Source organism: Emys orbicularis, chromosome 4, assembly GCF_028017835.1.
Source record: "Emys orbicularis isolate rEmyOrb1 chromosome 4, rEmyOrb1.hap1, whole genome shotgun sequence".
Taxonomy (NCBI): domain Eukaryota; kingdom Metazoa; phylum Chordata; order Testudines; family Emydidae; genus Emys; species Emys orbicularis.
Genome location: NC_088686.1, coordinates 154,313,782 through 154,334,859, shown reverse-complemented (window position 1 = coordinate 154,334,859; position 21,078 = coordinate 154,313,782). Strand labels below are relative to the sequence as shown.

General features: G+C 55.3%; 1 protein-coding gene across 1 annotated transcript; it reads right to left on the bottom strand.

Annotated features, from left to right (window-relative positions):
• Positions 1–877: 877 nt before the first annotated feature.
• On the bottom strand, positions 878–18,977 carry LOC135877952 (zinc finger protein 11-like). Its single transcript, XM_065403474.1, has 7 exons — positions 18,899–18,977; positions 17,823–18,655; positions 17,480–17,741; positions 12,374–12,376; positions 10,633–11,675; positions 1,152–1,891; positions 878–1,067 (listed from the first exon to the last, which is right to left on the bottom strand). The coding sequence occupies exons 1-7, from the start codon at positions 18,975–18,977 to the stop codon at positions 878–880; spliced, it is 3,150 nt and encodes a 1,049-aa protein (XP_065259546.1).
• Between the last annotated feature and the right edge of the window lie 2,101 nt (positions 18,978–21,078).

Below are 21,078 nucleotides of genomic sequence, written 5' to 3'. Positions count from 1 at the left end.
GATAAAGAAAAGGGGCCCAAACCCAGCCTTAATTTCCCCTCCTCCCCCTCTGCAGGTCACTTTAAACACTGACATTTGGTCCATTTACACGGCAGAAATGATGAGGTCTTGTTTTGGGAAATGCTGTTTCACCTTGTTAAATACCATGTCAAACAGACCTTGAAAAAGACAATTCGTACAGAGACAGGAAAGTACAATTACCACTGAGCAGATTCCGCACCTCCTGAATGTCAGTATATCATTGTGGTAGGCACAAGGACAGGCTGGGTGATAGTAATGGTCCCTTCTGGCCTTCCACATCTATGGTTGGGATTTCCAAGGGGGGATTTTGAATCTGGTCACTTGACACCATTAGGGTCATTTGAAAATTCCAGTCAATTTATCTCTGACAGTCCAGCCACATTCTCACACCAAAACCACGTTGACATTGGCCAATGGTTGATCTTCTCCTTGGGTTGATTTATCTACGATAATCCAGCCACATTCTCACACCAAAACCATGTTGACATTGGCCAATGGTTGACCTCCTCCGGTTGATTAATTTATGATCATTCAGACACACTTCTCACACCAAAGCCATGTTGACATTGGCCAGTTGTTGACATTCTCATCCATCTGATGAATCTATGATATTCCAGACACAAATGCACAATAACACCATGGTGATATTGGTCAATAGTTGATGCTCTCCTCCAGCCAATTAATCTACGATGTTCCAGCCATGCTGTCATGCCAATGCCACGTTGACATTGGCCAATGGTTGATGTTTCCTCCCGCCAATTAATCCATGATATTCCAGGCACCTGCTCCTACCAGCACCACTTTGATACTGCCCAATGGTTGACTTCCAACGGATGCACTCCCCTAGTAGCCTCTGTCACGTGTGACTTCTCTGATGCTGGATCAGGGCTGAGCTCTCGATGAAGCTTTTCCCACACTGGGGACACTTGTAGGGCCTTTCGCCTGTGTGGATCCTCCGGTGTCGGAAGAGGGTGGAGCTCTGGCTGAAGCTCTTCCCGCACTCAGAGCAGGTGTAGGGCCGCTCCCCGGTGTGAATTCTCTGATGCCTAATGAGGGTGGCGCTCTGGCTGAAACCCTTCCCACACTGGGTGCACTGGTATGTCTTAGCTTTCAGGTGGGACCCCTCGTGCTGAGCCAGGCCCGAGCCATCCCGGAAGCTCCGCCCGCACTGGGGGCACTTGAAGGGCTGCTCCCTGGCATGGAGGCGCTGATGCCGGAGGAGGTTGGAGCTGCGGCTGAAGCTACGCCCGCACTCGGGGCACCTGTAGGGTTTCTCTCCGGTGTGGATGCGCTGGTGGATGATCAGAGAGGAACTGTCCAAGAAGCTCTTCCCACAGTCAGGGCACTGGAAGGGCCTGACGCCCAGGTGAGCCCGGCAGTGGGCGGAGAGCTGGGAGCTCTGGTGGAAGCTCCTCCCGCAATCGGAGCAGGTGTAGGGCCGCTCCCCCAGGTGGGTGCGGCGGTGGGCCAGGAGGACGGAGCGGTGGCGGAAGCTCTTCCCGCAGTCAGGGCAGACGTAGGGGCGCTCGCCTGCGTGGGAGTGCCGGTGCTGCAGGAAGCAGGAGGCCTCGGCGAACCTCTTCCCGCAGTCGGGGCACTGGTGGGGCCGCAGTCCCCGGTGGGTGCGCTGGTGCCGGATCAGGTTGGAGCTGCGGCTGAAGCTCCGGCCACAGTCGGCACAGCGGTAGGGCTGCTCCCCGGTGTGGACACGCCGGTGCGTGAGCAGGGCCGAGCTGTCCACGAAGCTCTTCCCACACTCGTCGCACTTGAAGGGTTTTTCACGGACGTGGGTCTGCTGGTGCCGCAGGAACTGGGTGCTCAGGCGGTAGCTCTTCCCGCACTGGCTGCAGATGGTCAGCGGCTCCCCCAGCTCGGGTGGCAAGAGGGACATTTGGGGGGTTCCGGCTCCTCCTCGTTCTCACGCCCGTCCCCAGCACCTGCTGGGAGAGAGAGAATGAACCACACACAATATGACTCAGATCCAAGCTCTGATCTCCCCTGCAGCTTTACAGACACAGCCCTTTTCCAGCACTGCCCAGTCCTCTCTTCCCCCCGCTGCCATCCCGCCCTGCCCTGCCATCTGCCGGCATCTCCCCACTTGAGGCTCTGGGACCTCCCCTGCCACTCTGCTCCTGCAGGCCCTTCCTGCTGGGAGAGAGAATCCAGCTGGGGCTTCTTCCCTGTGCTGGGGAGAGAGGGGGAGGCAAAGGAGTTTGTCCCCGAGCAGAAAACCTCATGGGCAGGAAGTGAAACCACCCAAACCCTACCCTGAGGGGAGAGGAGGAGCCGGTTTTGCTGCAGTGGCCTATCTGAGCCCTGAGAGAAATGCTGGGGGAGGGGAGGGCTCTGGCCAGGGGTCAGGCAGGAGGGATGGGAGTCAGGAGTGATGCACGCTCTGAGTACAGGGCCCCAGCTGCAAATCGATGGCTAACTAGCATTTACTGGTTGTTGTTCCACTTCCTCGGGCTCATCTAAATGGCCAGGCTTGCGGCTCAGACGCTAGGCTGTGACTCAGGAAAGCTGGGTTCAATTCTGAACTCTGCTACAGACTGTCTGGGAGAGTCACTGCATCTCTCTGGGCCTCAGTTTCCCCATCTGTAAAATGGGGATAATAATCCTGTCTTTGTCTATTTAGACTGTGAGCTCTTCAGAGCAGGGAGGGTCTTTCGCTGTGGGTCTGTGCAGCTCTTTAGTGGAATGGGGGCCCTGATCTCGGTCAGGGTCTATGCAGCCCCCGCCACAATGCGGGACCCTGATCTTGGTTGGGGTCTGTGTGGTGTCTGGTACAATGGGGCTTGATCTCAGACTGGGTCTGGGCACAATGGGGGCCCAGATCTTAGTCAGGATCTGTGCACCACCCAGCACAATTCATAGATTCCAAGGCCAAAAGAGGCTGTTGGGATCATCTGTTGTGAACTCCCGCTTAACACAGGCCAAAGAACTTTCCTAAAATAATTCCTAGAGCGGCTCTTTTAGACAAAAACATCCCATCGATTTTAAAATTGCCTGTGATGGAGAATCCACCACGACCCTTGGTAAAATCGTCCAGTTAATTACCCTCCCTGTAAAAACGGACGTCTTATTTCCAGTCTGAATTTGTCTAGCTTCAACTTGCAGTCATGGGATTGTCTTATATATTTGTCCGCTCCATTGAAAAACCCATTATCAAATATTTGTTCCCCCTGCAGGTGCTTAACGATTGTAATCAAGTCACCCCCTTAACCTTCTCTTTGTTAAACTAAATAGACTGAGCTCCTTGAATCTATCACCATAAAGCCTGTTTTCTAATCCTTTAAGCATTCTTGTGGCTCTTTTCTGAACCCTCTCTCCAATGTATCAACATCCTTCTTGAATTGTGGACACAAGAATGGAACACACAGTGCTCCGGCAGTGGTCACACCAGTGCCAAATATAGAAGTAAAATAACCACCCTACTCCTACTCAAGATACCGCCGCGTATGCATCCGCTTATGCATAGAATCATAGAAGATTAGGGTGGGAAGAGACCTCAAGAGGTCATCTAGTACAACCCCCTGCTCAAAGCAGGACCAACACCAACTAAATGATGTCTTATCCCTTTCGGCCACCGCATCACATGGGGAGCTCATGGTCAGCTGATTATCTGCCATGACCCCCAAGTCTTCAGAGGCATTGCTTCCCAGGGTAAAGTTGTAAGCATCATCTACATTCTTTGTTTCTATACATTCACATTTAGCCAGGGTAAAGTAAGCTGGTACGGGCCGAGGTACGGCGTATTGGTAAAAAGTGGCTGTTGGTACCAGCCCGTATGCAGCCGACATTAAAGCGCTGCTGCAGCAAAGGACCCTGCTTTGAAGGCAAAAGGAGCAGCTGCCCCGGGGCCGGCGACCTAAATTGCCCCAGGCGGCACGGGCCAGGCAGCGTGGATGGGCTGGCTGGGGGACGCTGATCCCCCAGCCCCGCCCCTTCCGCCCCTGGCCCCGCCTCCTACTCCAGTAAGTGTTGAATGTTACTTTCACCCCATTTAGCCATATTAAAACACAGATTGTTCGCTTCCACCCAGTCTACCAAGCAATCTAGCTCGCTCCGCATCAGTGACTTGTCCTCCTCATTATCCATCGCTCCTCCCATTTTGTGTGTTGTCTGCAAACTTTATCAATGACGATTTTCTGTTTTCTTCCAGGCCATTGATAAAAATGTTAAATAGTGGGAGGCCATGAACCGATCCCTGTGGTGGAAAACCGCTAGAAATACACCCACTTGATGATGATTTTATAGTTACATTTTCAGACCCATCACTTAGCCAGCTTTTGGTCCCTCTCATGTGCGTCAGGTTCATTGTACATCATCTAGGTTTTATTCAACATGTCATGCAGTACCAATGCAAATACCTCCCAGAAGTCTGTCTTACATCAACACTAGTGCCTCTGTCATCTACATTTATAATCTCATCCAACCCCCCCCAACCCAAGTTCTGGCACAGCAAGGCCTCCTGCCCCCTGCCCCGTAGGGGAACCCCACTCCAGGGCTGTTAACGTGTTACTGATCTGACCTATGACACAGGGAAGAGGTGTTTTGACAAATGAGTCACACTTCGCAGTAGAACTTATTTTGCAAAGATCACCTAAGGGCCTTGAAACTACACAGTGTGTTAACCCTTTTCGCGCCATGTCCGTGCAGCACACAGCCGCCTAAACGTGCAGAGCGGCTGGGACTAGGGAGTGGTTTCTAGCAGATCCGGGGTTGACAGTTTGGTTCAATGGCTCACACACAAATTGTCTTCAGCGCACGTCTCCCCTTCACTGCCTGGGGTCAGTAACTTTGCTCCAAGGAAATGGTACAAACCTCAACCTCCAGTGGTGTCCCGGGGGCTCGCTGCTGGGCTGCGGGGGGGGGGGGGGGGGGGAGCCTGCTGGACTCAGCTGCACAGACCCACCTCCCCCACTACTGCCCTAGAGCTGGCTGTGTGTGGGGGGGGGTCCTCCGGTCCCAGCCCCCCTTCGGCACCGACCCCCCGGCCCTGCGGCCGCTTCCTCCAGGCAGCGATTTCCTGCCTCGGCTGCTGTTTCCCTCCCTCCCCTGCGCCCCCACTCACCGCCCGGCTGCAGCGCACGGGGTGGGGCGGGTTATTGGTTGGTTCCCTGGGGGAGGGGGGGGGGGTCTCATTGCAGACAGGGGATCCGGCCCCGTGGGCAGTCTCCAGCCCAGGCAGGGGGTTGGACAGGAAGGTCCCTGCGCTATTGCAACCCCGCTGACGGCACGGGCGGCTCCGCTCTGGGAAGATCCGCTTTGGGTAGCCCGGCCTGGCGGCTCCAGGAGCCGGGAAAGGCTCTACACGGGGCGGAAGGATGCAGGGTCCCCCGGGGGCGGCTGGGCTGGAGAGAGGGGGGTATAGATCCCTCCTGTGGAGGATGCACCATTCCCCACACCTTCAGGGGAAACCCCTGGTCCCCATTCCGGGCATACCCACATGCCCATCCGTTGGCTCCTCTTGCCCCATCTTTGGATCCCCCAGTCTCGCCGGGACGGTGGCCCTGCCCAGCTGCCCCAGTGCCCATCCAAGCCCGCCCTGGCACCAAGTCTTGGTTTGGGGGTTCAGCTGGGACCCCAAGGAGCCAGCGTGGGGGGAGATCAGCTGACTGGTGCAGATTCCCTGGGGCGGATAACACAGACACCCCAGCTAGGGCTGTGTGGGGCAGGGGATCCGGACCCTGCAGGCTCACAGTCCCAGAGAGAACTCACAGCAGGAGCAGATATTGGGGGACCCATTATTGGCCTGGCTGAACTTTAATGCAGCACCCCACAAAATCTACTGGGAATTTTGCCCCCCACAGGATGTTCCTAACGAGGGAACCATGCTCCCTCCCAAAGAACCCCCCGCTCGGCTCTTTCTCTGATGTATCCAAGGCCATTATAACTGGGGCTCCAGGACCAGAGCCAGGAGAGTGCAAAGCATTGGGGGGGGGGGTTAATTCCCTAGGGGCCACAGCGATCACAGCCAGCTGGGAACTAGAGCCTCACCAGGGGAGCAGGGGCCAGAGCTTGGGGCAGGGCCGCAGAATGCCTGGGAGCCTCCAGCATCTCCAGGCCCGGGAGGGGACTGTCTTCTGTAAGGAACAGGCCAAAACAGTGTCCCTCTATGATCTGGTCTGTAACCACTGCTCTAGACTCCACGCCCCTCCCAGCACTGCAGATAGAACCCAGGAGTCCGGGCTCCCAGCCCAGCCTGCTCTACCCCACCAGGCCCCACATCCCTCCCAGAGCTAGGGAGAGAACTCAGGAAAGCTGATCCGACATTCAGCGGTTGTCGACCAATTAATTATCAGGGGGTAGCCGTGTTAATCTGTATCCACACAAACAACAAGGAGTCCGGTGGCACCTTAAAGACTAACCGATTTATTTGGGCATAAGCTTAGAAGTGAGGGTTTTTTACCCACAAAAGCTTATGCCCAAATAAATCGGTTAGTCTTTAAGGTGCCACCGGACCAATTAATTGTGGGTCTTGTGGGCTAAAAGCGTTGCCACATCCCCCTCTAGTGGCTGGTCCACAGAACAAAAGGGGCTCAGGCCACGCCAGTCACCTATGTGATAAGAGTCTTAGGGTGGCACACGATGGAATTGTTTTTCCTAGTTTCCTTTAAAAAAATAATCCTGGTTTATTTAAGTCACACAGTGAGAAACCGCCCTGCAAAGACCAGGTTTGGCACTGAAAAGCCCATTGGAATCTGACAATGCTGGGGTGACGTGCAACCAGTCATGGATTCCCCTCCCCCCACATCACCCATTTTAGATTGAGATGGGGTGAGGCCGGATGCCTGTGAGCTTCTCGGGCTGCTCTGGGCCCCGGGGAACTAGCAGCTTGGTAAGCTCTGTGGAGAGAGGAGCTGGGTGCCAGAGATGCCTTATGGAAGAGATGGCTGCCCCCCACCTGGGAACATCTGTCTGGCCTCTCAGGGAGCAGCCCCTCCTGTTCCCAGCAGCCTATTGTGTTCACACACTCCATGACTCCCAAATGTGGCTGGGTCACTCTGCTGCTCAGATCTCCTGTGCTGCCCTGAAACTTGCTGGGGGAGGGGGGGGGTGGAGAACCCTTCTAGGCTCAGCGGCACAGACCCCGCCTCCCTCCATGCAGCTCCCAGGGCTGGCTGGGGGGATCTCTCTGGTCCCAGCTGTGGTTCAGGTTCCCATCCCCTTGTCCCTGCGGCCGCTTCCTCCAGGCAGGGATCTCCTGTCTCTGCTGCTGTTTCCCTCCCTCCCCTGAGACTCTTCTCTGCATCTCCCCTGTGCCCGGCGCCCCCACTCACAGCTCCAGCTAGGAGGGGTCTGTGGCAGTTGGAACTTTGAGGCTCAGGAGGTTCCAGGGTAAGTGGAGCATTGGGGCCTGGAACCTGTGACAGATGGAATCTTGGGGTCAGGAATGTTCCATGGCCATGGGGGCAGATGGAACACTGAGGCTTGGAAAGTTCCGTGACTGTTGTACATGGGAGCAGACTGGGTGCAGTTGGGATGGGGTTAGGGTGACCAGACAGCAAGTATGAAAAATCAGGACGGGGGTGGGGGGTAATAGGTGCCTATATAACATTAAATCCCAAATATCAGGACTGTCCCTATAAAATCAGGACCTCTGGTCACCCTAGATGAGGTTGTGTCCTTTGGGGTCTGCTGAGGAGAGGGAGGGACCCCAGCTGGCTTTCCCCACCACCACTCTAGAGATAGAAGCATTCACCTCCCTCAGATCCTTTTTCGAGATCCTCACTGTGGTGAGATGGGACCAATGCCAGCCCTTGCAGACTGAAGTCCCCTCACCCCGGGCAAGGGAGAGCAGCAAACAGAGAATGCTGGGAGAGATGGGGTTAAATAACAGGAACCTCCCACTAAGCAAAGGAAATCTTGCTGTGAACTTACACCCCTTCAACTTGCCCTGGTTATTCAGTATCTGCCATTGGCTGGGTGTGACACAGCCATAGGAGAAAGACTCCTACCCTCTGGACCATAATTCCTGAGCTGGCTGGGCAGGGTCAGGGGGGATCTTGATGGGTTTAGCCGAACTGACCTGTCCCCTAGACATAGCCCAGGGAGTGACACACCATAATTCACAAGCAGTTAGGTCCCATTCACCCACCCCTCCCGAAAGGTTGATGGCTCATTTATCCTTCTGGGAAATTCCTGAGAGTCCCAGGCAATGTGGATCTTACTGAAACAAGATTTGTTAGGAAAAACAAAGAGACAACAAAGGTATCCAAGATCAAGGTGTCCAAATTAGCCAAGTCTAAGGCACCCCACCCTTGCCCAAACTGGGCCACACAACTCTGTTGTGGTAGTAAAGAAATAGTAAGGTCTCCCACTCCCATTTCTTTGTTTGTATTACAGTAGCATCTTGGGGCCCTGTTGTGCTGGGTGTTGCAAAAACACAAAGTCAGAAACAGCCCCTGGCCTGAAGAAATTACAAACTAAACAGAGAAAGGGACAGATAGGGACATTGAGACAAAGATGCCCACGATCTCATGAAGAGGCTGGGGCAGAACCAGGAACCAAACCCAGATTTGTAGAGCTCTAGCCCAGTGACTTTCATGTAAACACTGTCTCTGAGCGCCTGGATAACTCATTCCCAGACTTACCATTGGGGACCCTGTTCTTCGGTAGTCACGTCTTTCAGCTCTACCAGTCCATCTCCTGCGGGGTTCCAATGATCACACCAGTTAGCCCTACAACCTGCCTCATAGACTCAAGGAGATCAGTCACTATCTATTTAGCTTAGCAAAGAGAAGGTTATAGACTTGATCACAGTCTAAGTACCTACATGGGAAACAAATACGTGATAATGGGCTCTTCCGTCTAGCAGAAGAAGCTATAACAACTTCCAAAGGCCGGAAGTTGAAGCTAGACAAATTCAGACTGGGAATAAGGTGTCAGTTTTTAACATTGAGAATAATTAACCTTTGGAACAATTTACGAAGTGATGGATTCTCCATCACTGGCAATTTTTAAATCAAGATTGTATGTTTTTCAAAAAAGCTCTGCTCTTGGAATTTTTTGGGGGAAGTTCTATGACCTGTGTTCTGCAGGAGGTCAGGTTGGCTGATGACAATGGTCCTTCTGGCCTTGGAATCTATGAATATTACTTTATCATTTTCACTTTTACTCTATATTAAAATTTATAATATAATACTGCCACACTCTTATATACAGTGCTTTCCTTCAAGTAGATCTCAAAGTGCTTTACAAAGGTCAAGTATCATCACCTCCATTTTACAGATGGGCATGTCATGTCACCCTTTCGTGCCTCAGTTTCCCCAAGGTCACTCAGCAGGCCAGTGGCAGAGCTGGGAATAGAACCCATGTCTCAGTGCAGTGTGCGATCCACTAGACCAGGGGTTTTCACAACTAATTTTTTGGGGACCTCAGAGTGCGACCACCAACTCTTGCAGGTGACCGCGCTGACAATTTTTCCTAAAATATTGAATTACTTTAGGAAAAACAAATAAATATGCACATATGTCCAAGTCATTGTAATTTATTTATGTAGGGTTTTTTCAGACTCAGTAATAAAAATAATTTACAGTTGTCTCTATTCTTTACTGGACATAAACAATAGAAACACAAATAAGGTGCTTCGCATGTTCTTGTCTTTTTTGTTGTTTCTTTTGCTTTTTTGGTTGCGCTTTTTCCCCCCCTAAGACTTGCTAGCTGGTAAGTCTTCTGCTGTGAAAGTGATCTTTGCATATTTGTTAATATCACTTTTCACAGCAGACTTACTCAGTCCGGGCAAGCCCTGGGACAGATAAAGCCCTGGATGGGGAAGGGGCAGGGAGGCTGTAGGGCCCAGGGATAATAGCGGGGGGGATGTAGGGGATGGTGAGCCTGGGGCCAGAGCCTGAACCAGAGCCTGCCACGGCGTGGATGGAGACCGAAGCCCCATGGCTGAAGCCTGCCCCCCCCACCCCTGGGAAAGTGGGGAATTCACCAGCTGCCTGTACCTCCAGCGTGTCTCCAGAGGGGGGCAGAGACCAACCACTGCTGGCGGCCCTGGCAATGGGGCCACTGCTTTGCGCCTCTCTGCCCCCATCACAGCCCAGGAGGCTGTGGCCACAAGAAAAGGCCTTGGTGGCGAAACACTGCCCAAGAGCACACTGCCTCTCGTATCATAGAAGATATAATTAGTCAAAGCAATAAATCCGATGAAATATTTTGCCCAATAATAATATTTTGTGAAAAATTCTGAGCTTTCAACAAATTGGGACGAAAAATCAATTTTTTAAAATCTCTGAATTTCAAAGTTTTCGTCCCATGGGAAATTCAATCAGTTTAGGGGTTAGCAGCAGACTCACAGAGTCATAGAAATGTAGGGCTGGAAGGGTCCTTGAGAAGTCATCTAGTCCTCCCCTCCGCATTGAGGCAGGATCAACTATACCTAGACCATCAATGAGAGGTGGGACCTGTCCGAGATCTGGAACTGTTCTTAAAAACCTCCAGGGCCACAAATTCCACCTAAATTCTGATACACGCTCCAGTCACCAGAGGGAAGGCAAGAGGACATCTCTGTGCAAGCAGGGGGTGCATACCCACTTCAGAAAGGTACCCACAATGCCCCTGTGCGGGCAGGGCAGGCCCCCCCCGCTGGCGTCCCTAGGCCGTGTGCATTTTCTGGTGCCTGGCGAGGTAGGAGCTGAGGCTGAAGCTCTTGCAGCAGTTGGGGCATTTGTAGGGTTTCTCTTCCGAGTGGATCTTCTGGTGCTGGATGAGGGTGCAGCTCTCGCGGAAGCCCTTCCCGCAGTCCGCGCAGCGGAAGGGCCGCTCCTCCGAGTGGGTCCGGCGATGCTTGATGAACGCTGAGCTCCAGTTGAAGTCCTTGCCACACTGGGCGCAGTGGTAGGGCCGCTCCCCGGTGTGGGTGCGCTGGTGCTTGATGAGAGTGGAGCGGTGGCTGAAGCTGCGCCCGCAGTCAGGGCACCTGTAGGGTCGCTCCCCCGTGTGGACGCGCCGGTGCTGAGCCAGCTGGAAGCCGTGGCTGAAGCCCTTCCCGCAGTCAGGGCAGGGGTGGGGTTTCTCGCCGGTGTGGATGTGCTGGTGCGAGCGGAGGTGGGAGCTGCGGCCGAAGCTCTGCCCGCAGTCGGGGCATCGGTAGGGCCGCTCCCCGGTGTGGATCCGCTGGTGTTGGATAAGCAGCCGGCTCAACTTGAAGCTCTTCCCACATTCAGCGCACTCATAGGGCCGCTCCTCGCTGTGCACTTTCTGGTGCCGGCTCAGGGCCAGCTTGGTGCCAAAGCTCTTCCCGCACTGGGGACATGGGTAAGGCCTCTCCTCCGCACCCATCCCACCGGCCAGGCCGGGGCTTTCCCCAGTGTGGGTGTGCTGGTGCTGGATCAGGTAGGAGCTGTCCCCAAAGCTCTTCCCACAGGCCGCACACCTGTAGGGCCGCTCCCCGGTGTGGGTGCGCTGGTGCTTGGCCAGGTGGGAGCTCTGGCTGAAGCCCTTCCCGCAGTCAGGGCATTTGTAGGGGCGCTCCCCCGTGTGGACCCGCTGGTGGACAACGAGGTGAGAGCTGACCCCAAAGCCCTTCCCGCAGTCGGGGCACTGGAAGGGTCTCTCGCCAGTGTGGGTGCGCTGGTGCTGGAGGAGGTGGGAGCTGCAGGTGAAACCCTTCCCGCAGTCAGGGCATTGATGGGGTCTCTCCCCTCTATGGGATCTCTGGTGCTCAGCGAGGTCTTTGTATTGAGAGAAGCTCTCCCCACACTGCCCACATATGGCCAGTCTCCCCTCCTGATGCCCAGAGGAGTCGTGGAGCTGCCAGGGATCTCCTTCCCGCTCAGCAGAGCTCTCCCTCGGGAGGTCTCCTCGCTGCCGTCCTGCCCCACCAACGTCTCCATGCTCAGGGCTCCAGGACGTCCCGTGTTGCTCTGGTTCTGCAGGCCCTTTGTACTGGGTATTCTCCTCCTCATTCTCACTGGTTGTCCCGGCACCTACTGGGAGAGAGAGAGAATCCAGCCAGGGCTTGTTCCCTGTGCTGGCGAGAGAAGGGAGGCAAAGGGGTTTGTCACGGAGCAGAAAACCTGATGGGCAGGAAGCGAATTCCCACAAACCCTTCCCTGAAGGGAGAGGAGGGGCAGGTTCTGCTCCATTGGCCCAGCTGAGCCCTCAGAGAAAGGCTATGGGGAGGGAGGGTTCCTGCCAGGCGTTAGGCAGGACAGGTGGGAGCTGGGAGTGACCTGCTAGGGATGATATTGAGACGAGACGATTAGGGAATTATTTATATTTGTATGAGACGAAGGGTAGGAGCGAAAACTCAAGAGCCTTGGATAATGAGGATAGATCTGAAACTCATTGCAATGCTCATTTAATCTTTTCTAACACGGACGAAGGAAGCGGGGAGTACCAGCTGGTATTTAAGGTGCAGATCAAGCTAGATCCCATGCTTGTGTAAATGGGCATCACTCCGATGGAGTCAATGGGGCCTGATCCCGAGCTGGTGCGAATCACCCGTAGCTCCACCGGAGTCAATGGGGCTGGTGGGAATCAACGAGCAACACTGATTGACATTAGCTGTGGATCTGGCCATACATTGCTAGGGCCCAATACTGGGAGATATGTCAAGCCAAACCCTTGTATGTTGCATCTCCTTCCAGCCCAGCACCCTTTGCCTTTTAAGAGTGAAAGTTCTTCGGGTCAGATGCCAGGTCTCTGTTTGTGCAGCACCTGGCGCAGTGGGGCACCGAACCTGAGCAAGGCGTGTACGTGCTGCCACACGAGCGGAGACAGACCTGGGGGGCTCCCAGCGGCTTTGCTGGGATCCCAGCTTTTCCCTTCGTTCCTGGATGGTCTCCAAGCTGGTGTCACTCATTCCTCACCTGCACCAGCGCCTCTCAAGATCGTCTTTTCCTCAGAGCCCTGGAGATCTGGGACCCTGGGCTCTTCCCCTCGCTCCATCTGGGGAATCGTGGCCAGGTCGAGGATGGGGATTTCTGTTCAGGAGAAGAAACAGGTGAGATGGGGCTCAGTGAAAGCTCCCCCCAGGGCTTGGTGTAGAGAATGCGCCCAGGCTTGGACCCCGGCCCAGCTCTCTGCTGGGGGGGGGGGGGGGGGAATGTTCCCAGGGGCCCTTGAGGCAGGGAGACCCCTGGGGGCAGCTGGGCCGCGCCCCCTGCAGGGGAATCGGGGATCTCCAGGCACACGGGGGGAGCTGGCCCCTTGTAGCGATGGGTCCGGACACAGCCGCGGGAAGAGCTGCACGTGGACCTAAGCACGGGAGGTTTATTGAACGTGCAGGCGGAGGGCAGGGCAGGCAATACCCCAGGGCTGGAGCAGGGACCCTGCCGGGCTCAGCCCCACAGACCCCGGGGCTGGCTGCGGAGAGGGGCGGGGGGGTTTCTCCGGTTCCAGTTCGGCTCTGATCCCCCCCCCCACCGGGCAGCGATTTCCTGCCTCTGCGGCTGCGGCTGCGTCTCCCCGGGGCCCCGCCGCCTCTCCCCGCTCCCGCCGCACGTGGGCCGGGGCAGCGCCGGCCGCTCCCTTCCGGCCCGGGGCTCGGAGCTCGCTGGTTTTAACTCTGAGCTCGCCAGGCAGCCGGCAAGCGGGAGACGGCTCAGCTGGGCCCCCACCCCCCGCCCGCCTAGAGCCGCTGATCTCCCCCAGCCAGGGCCTCCCGCACCCCCCGCCCCGACCAGACACAATAGACCCCCGGGGAGGAGCCGGTGTCTGAGCCCCCGCCGCAGGCAGATGGGGGATACTCTGCACCCCACTTGCAATGCGGGAACCTCGCGCCCTCCCGGGAACCCCGCATCCCCCGGGCCGGGCCCTGGCATATCCTGGGCTGTTGTAACCCCTGCCCCTGTAGTGGGGGCTCCAGGCAGGGCCAGATTGACACCTTACCCGCCCCTAGGCACAGCCTCTTCAGCCTCCACCCCCGCCCATGCCTACAGCCGACCTTCAGGTTTTCCATAAAAATATGAAACTTTTAACCCACTTTTGATTTTTAGGCGCCCCGAGAACGCCGGCAGCGCCCCTAGGCACGTGCCTCCTGTCCCTAACTGGAAATCCGGCCCTGGCTCCAGGAGTGTGGGAGTGGGATCTGGGTACACACTGGGAACTGATACTGGGGGTGGGGATGGTCAGACGTCTGGGAGCCTCCGGGCACAGAGGGGACATTCCCCAGCTGTCACTGGCTCCTGAACTAGCATTGAGGAGCCAGGCGCTGGAGAGGCCAGGAGGCGATGGTCTGGCCTCGCAGGGAGCTCTGGTTTTTAGCGGCCTTTGGGACTTGCGCCCCAACCTGAAGAATAACCCACACAGGGTGACTCGTGTGTCCCCATCTAGTGGCCAGACTATTTATGGACGTTTATGAGCTTCCTACAGCCTCTCAGCTGAGGGCTCTGATCCCATCACTCAGGCAGCCGTGCCTTCAGCTTTTAGATCCAGACCTCCTGGGTTCAATCCATGCAGATGTCCTGGCCAGAGGCATCATTAGAAGAGCCCGCAGCATTTGGATTCCAAATCCCGAAGCTGGGAATGGGCGACAGGGGATGGATCACTTGATGATTCTGGTTCTGTTCATTCCCTCTGAAGCACCTGGCATTGGCCACTGTCGGAGGACAGGATACTGGGCAACATAGGCGCCGACTCCATGGGTGTTCCAGGGCTGGAGCACTCTCGGGGAAAAATTAGTGGGTGCTCTGCACCCACTGGCACCCAAGCTCCCCACGCCCCACCTCCTCTCTCCCCCCCCAGTGCTTCCCACCGCCAAACAGCTGTTTGGAGGTGCTTAGGACTTTCCAGGAGGGAGGGGGGAGGAGCAGGGACGAGGCAAGCTGAGGGGAGGAGGCGGAGGAGATGCGGGGACTTGGGGAAAGGGGGTGGGGACTTTGGGGAAGGGCTGGAATAGGGGCAGGGCGAGGGCGGTGCAGGGGTGGGGGCAGGGGTGGGGTCAAGCACCCACCGGGAACAGTGGAAGTCGGTGCCTATGCTGGGCTAGATGGACCTTTGGTCTGACCCAATATGGCCGTTCTTATGTTCTTAATTGGGGACAGGCATAGATCTCTAGGTTACAGGCTGGGCCCGGGGGTTAATGATTCCTGCTGAGCAGGGGAGGGGAAAGTAACTCACTCTAATGCCGATAATTCCAGAACTCAGTTCCCTTTCAGCCTGGCTGAGAGAACCCTGTCTCTAAAACAGATTGCCAAATAATGTCAGCCCGTACACCTGGTCCCCTGCCATATCAGCCCGTCCCCTGGCACCCCACACGTGAAGGTTATAAGACATCTTAATGAGCAAGGGCACTGGCTTCTACCACGTATGGAAGAAAATGGAGGAGACCCAATGCGGTCAGACTCTCAGCTGGTGTAAAGTGGCATCACTCCAGTGATTTCAATGAAACTCTAGAGCCCATTATGTCTAGGCTCTGACCCTTCTCCCCCACCCCATGTAATTCAGGGACAGGGTCTCTCTCAACATGGTTTTCTTGGCATCCGATAAGATTCAAGCTCCCACCAAAGCATCTCCACACACATCACTACACTCAACTTTGATGACATTTCTCTGTTGGTCTGTAACGTGATCACTGTTGAATACCATGGCCGATCAATTCCGCAATTTCAGGCCATTTTCTAGGCGTCAATGGGCAGAACCCCATGGATGTGGCCAAAAAAAAAAAAAAATAAACCAGAATGGGGAAATGTGGGGTGCACACAGCCCTTGGTCTTTGGTTAGCGGAGCTACAGCTTCCACCATCTCTGTAATTGTCCATAGTTCAAAGAAGAGGTTGATGACAGCCGTTCACACCTTGCTGTGTCCCAGTACCCCCAGCTCAGTTTAAAAGGTTGACATCCTGCATGACTTAGCTGCCAGACAGAAAGAAAATAAAAACAGGGGGAAGGGGCAAAGGGGGGTGTGAGGGGGCATACAGCGCCCCTGGCATGAGGAGGAGAATGAGGGACCCTGGTAGAGGGGGATAGGAGCACAGAGACCTGGGAATGGGGGAATAGAGAACCCCTGGTAGAAGGAAAATGAGGGACCCGGATATGGGGGAAGTGGGGATACATAGAAGGGGAGAATAGGGGATGGGGAGGCAGATAGAGCCCCGGGAATGGGAGGTGAACAGGGGATAATTGTATGGGGGATGGAGTCAGCCGGGGCACACAGAGCCCCAGGCATAGGGCAGGGTGTGGTGAGGAGGGGAGTCCCAGAAACAGAAAGGGATGAGAGGGTGGCCCACCGGAGCTAGTAGGGGAAGTAGAGGAATGCAAGGAGCCCCGGGCTTGTGCAACGGACTCCGCCTGCAGAAGCAACAAAGCGTGAGACTCTCTAGTTTAAAGGCGATTTTAAGGCCAGAAGGGACCGTTGGCATCCTCTAGTTTGATCTCCGTAACACAGGCCAGAGACTCACCCAGAGATCTCTGCATGAAGCCCACAGCTCGTGGCAGGGCTACAGCATGTCTTCGAGGACAACCGTCCAGTTGCCATCTAAAGACCCCAAGGGATGGAGAATCCACCATGTCCCTTGGGAAGACTGCCCCAGTGGCTGCTTCCCCGCACCGTCAAAAATGTGCACCTTGGTTCCGGTCTGCTGCAGCTCCCAGCTGTGGATCTCGTTCAGACTTTGTCGATGACAGAGCCATCTGCCACCAGGAATCTCCTTCCCATGCAGGGGCGTGTAAACCCGAATCAAGTTACCCCTGAGCCTTCCCTTGGAGAAACCAAAGAGATCGAGCTTCTTCCGTCTTCCACTACAAGGAAGGTTTTTCCAGACCTGGCATCCTTCTTGTGGCATGGACTTCAGGCCACTATGCTCCGTTACAGTCCAGGCTGAGACCTAATGTGCGGGGCAGATTACCCCACATGTGCTACTGTAGGGTTCTCACACCTTTCTCTGCAGCAGCTGGGACACTGTCAGAGTTGGAATATGGCACTGGATGGTGCTAGGATCTGAGCCAGTCTGGCAAGGCCTATGAACCCACTCCAATGTGCCACCAGAAGCTGGGAGTGGACAACAGGGGATGGATCACTCAATGATTGCTTGTGCTGTTCATTCCCCAAAGCACCTGGCATTGGCCACTGTCGGAAGACAGGATACTGGGCTAGATGGACCTTTGGTCTGACCCAGTACGGCTGTCATTATGTACCATCCAGTTTGAACTGTGGGCACCAGAACTGGATATAGTCTCTGGGGATGGTCTCCTGGTTCCTATTCAACATTCCCAGGACCCTGGCCAGCCTTCACAGCCACCGCAGCACACTGGGAACTCACTTGATGGCAGAGGCTGAGTTACCATGTCAGTTTCTTTCCCACATAGCCTGTGGGTCAATTGCAAGGGCTTTCTTGGATGGGGATTCCCTGGTGCTGAATCACGACTGAACCCCTCTCCCCCAGGTGGGTCCATGGCAGGGCCCCTCTGAGCTGATTTCCTGGGGTCTAACTGTAGTCAATCTTCCACCCAAACTTCCCACCCTTCTCCCGCCCCATGTCATTGGCTGGCAGGGGTCCCCTCACTGTGGATCCTCTGGTGCCGGATCAGGTTGGAGCTGCGGCTAAAGCCCTTCCCGCAGCTGGCACAGCGGAAGGGCCGCTCTCCCGTGTGGCCGCGCTGGTGGTAGGTGTAGTGGGAGCTCTGGCTGAAGCCCTTCCCACACTGGGGGCACTGGTAGGGCTTCTGGCCGGCGTGGACCCGGCAGTGCTGGGTGTAGCAGCTGCTCTGGGTGAAGCCCTTCCCGCAGTCAGGGCATTTGAAGGGCTTGGCGTCCAAGTGGGTGCGCTGGTGGTGGATCAGGTTGGAGTGGCGGCCGAACCTTTTCCCGCACCGGGGGCACTTGTAGGGCCGCTCCCCCGAGTGCACCCGCTGGTGCTTGATGAGGTTGGAGCTCTCCCCAAAGCGCCGCCCGCACTCGGCACAGGCGTAGGGCCACTCCCCGGTGTGGGTGCGCTGGTGCTGGGCCAGGTGGGAGGCCTGGCTGAAGCCCTGCCCACAGTCAGGGCACCGGTAGGGGTGCTCGCTGGTATGGGTGTGTTGGTGCTGGATCAGGGCGGAGCTCTCCCCAAAGCGCTTGCCGCACTGGGCGCAGCGGTAGGGCTGCTCCCCAGTGTGGGTGCGCCGGTGCCGTACCAGGTTGGAGCTGCGGCAGAAGCCGCGCCCGCACTCCCCGCACCGGTAGGGCCGCTCCCCGGTGTGGATGCGTTGGTGGACCACGAGCGCAGAGCTCACCCCAAAGCCCTTCCCGCACTCTAGGCACGTGTAGGGCCGCTCCCCGGTGTGGCTGCGGCAGTGCTGGCGCAGGGAGGCACTCACGGCGAAGGCCTTCCCGCACTGGGGGCACCGGAAGGGGCGCTCCCCAGCGTGGATCCGGCTGTGCTCCGTGAGGTTTCCGCACTGCGTGAAGCCCTTCCCACACACGGTGCATCGAAACGGCTTTTCACCCGTGTGGGAGCGCTGGTGACGGAGCAGACTGGAGCTGCGGCTGAAGCATTTGTGGCACTGGGTGCACTGGTAGGGTTTCTCCCCCAGGCCGGCTTCGTTCTCCTCTAGGTGCTCTCTCTGCTGCTGTCCTGCCCCTCCCGGGCTCTCGCTGGCTCCTCCCCGCTGTATGGCTGACGTCCTGTGCAGCTCTGTTCCCGCAGACCCTTCCTGCTGGAGATTCTCCTCCTCGTTCTCACTCGCTGTCCTGGCACCTTCTGGGGGAGAGCGAGAGAAAGAGATGCAGCTGATGGGCAGGAAGCGAATCCCCCCAAGGCTGGAGGAGGCGAGGGCTCCTGCCAGGGGTCAGGTGGGAGCCGGGAGTGATGCCTGCCATGAGGCCAGGGCACCTGCAGGGGACAAGACAAGACAGACTGGGGAGCTCCCAGTGGCTTTGCTGGGATCCCAGCTTTTCCCTGCTCTCCCAGACAATCTCTGAGCTGGTGTCACTCATTCCTCACCTCTCAGGCCCTCCCTTTCCTTGGAGACCTGGAGAATCAGGATGCTTGGCTCCTCCCCTCGCTCCAGCCGGGAGATCATGGCAGGTTTGACTGAGGGTGTGAAAGCAGAGAGGAGCTGGAGTGTCGTACTGCAACAACTGGCCCCTGAATTCAGCTGATGGAGAATTTTCCATGGAGGTTTGCTCAAGGCTGTGGGGAGAGATTGGCAGACGTTCGTAGATTCTAGTCTGATCTCCTGCGTAACGCAGGCCAGGGAAACCAGCATAGATCTGGGTGAATAATTGAGGTTTTCTTGGTTCAGTGGGTGACCTGAGCCTGACTGCAGCGTTTAGTGCCGCTATTCTACCAACAATAGCAAGTGGCTGTTTCACCCAGCGAGACCCTGTAACGCACTCCTTACAGGGGGACACAATTAAATACTGTGCAAATGCTCTCCTGACTGTTGGGCTCAGCCCCGCCCGTGCTGCCTGGGTGGGTTCCCTCTGGCCCCAGCCACAGTTCAGCTACGCTCCCCTAGTCCTGGCAGCCTTTTCCTCCAGACAGCGATTTCCTGCCTCTGCCTGTTTCTCTCCCTCCCCTGGAGCCGCCTCTCCCTGTAATTCCCCTTTAGCCCAGAGACTCACCGCTTGGAAGCGTTATTCCCAAAGGTGTTCCCAGGAGAGCTCATCAATTGGATTCAACCCCTCAATGCACAAGGTACTGAGAGACTCCAGCCTGATACTTCCAGAGGAAACAGTTGAGAGCAGGAAGTTCCTGTCTTTATTAAGTTCCCCCCCTTATAGCATTGCCTGGTCCTCTCTAGACCTGGGGAAGGCTTAGGAGCTCTATGGTTATTTCTTTCAATTCCCCAGATACACTGAAAGGAGCACTGCCATTCAGCATATTAAATGCAAAGTGCCTGCATCCCTGCCTGGACAAGTCTAAGAAATTAACCATGCAAAGGAGCTAAATAAAAATCCACATAGCGAATGTTTGCCCAGCCAGGTCATTCCACCCTATTTCACACAGGTGTCTGGTTGCAGGTTAGGCTCTTAAATGTAGGTCTGAATGTCAGAGTCATCAGAGTTCATCAACTGGTTCCTAATCGATTTGAGCCGGCACCCGGCCGATCAACATGTAGGGCAAACTCCAGCTGCTGAATACGCAGAGCGTGGGAATTTCAAAAGCACTCGGTGCTGGACTTGTTCTTCCCCCATTGAAATCAAAGGTAAACCTCCCCTTGACTTCAAAGGCTATTTCGACACTACACACCTTACAGCGGCACAGCTTCTATCTCTCGCGAGCCTCCTGAGAGCCGAGTGATAAATGTTATAGTCTTGGCCTTCACAACATCCTCTGGCAAGGCTGCTGATAGTCATGTCTTGACTAATGATTATATGTTCAAGGAATATTATTTTGTTAACTGAAATGATATTTAGTGATATTAACTCTGATTTCATTTTCTCATCTCTTACTTATCAAAGGTCCAGTGTGCCCTGCCTTCCAGAGGAAATCAATGAGATTTCTGACTAAATGAGAAGAAAAAGTACAGGCTGCACAAAATGTGCATAGTTCAGTTGTTTATAAAAGATGTACATTGTGCAATTGTTTTGTAAAGAGAAATATTTTGGTTTTCTTGGAATAACACAGCTGGAATATAAAGGAGTAATAGAGAAGTTTAATTTGAATGTACATTTCAGTTAAGAACAAAAAACGTGTTACCTCTGTATAGTAAATATGTTTAGGTGCTTGTTTTTGAAGGGACCATTATGATCATCTAGTCTGACCTCCTGCACAACGCAGGCCACAGAATCTCACCCACCCACTCCTGTATCAAACCTGTGCCTGAGCCACTGAAGTCCTCAAATCATGGTTTAAAGACTTCAAGGTGCAGAGAATCTTCCAGCAAATGACCCGTGCCCCATGCTGCGGAGGAAGGCGAAAACCCCCCCAGGGTCTCTGCCAATCTGCCCTGGAGGAAAATTCCTTCCCGACCCCAAATATGGTGATCAGCTAAACCCTGAGCATGTGGCCAAGACTCACCAGCCAGACACCCAGGAAAGAATTCTCTGTAATAACTCAGATCCCACCCCATCTAACGTCCCATCACAAGCCATTGGGCATATTTACCGCTAGTAGTCAAAGACAAATTAATTGCCAAAATTAGGCTATCCCATCATACCATCCCCTCCATAAACTTA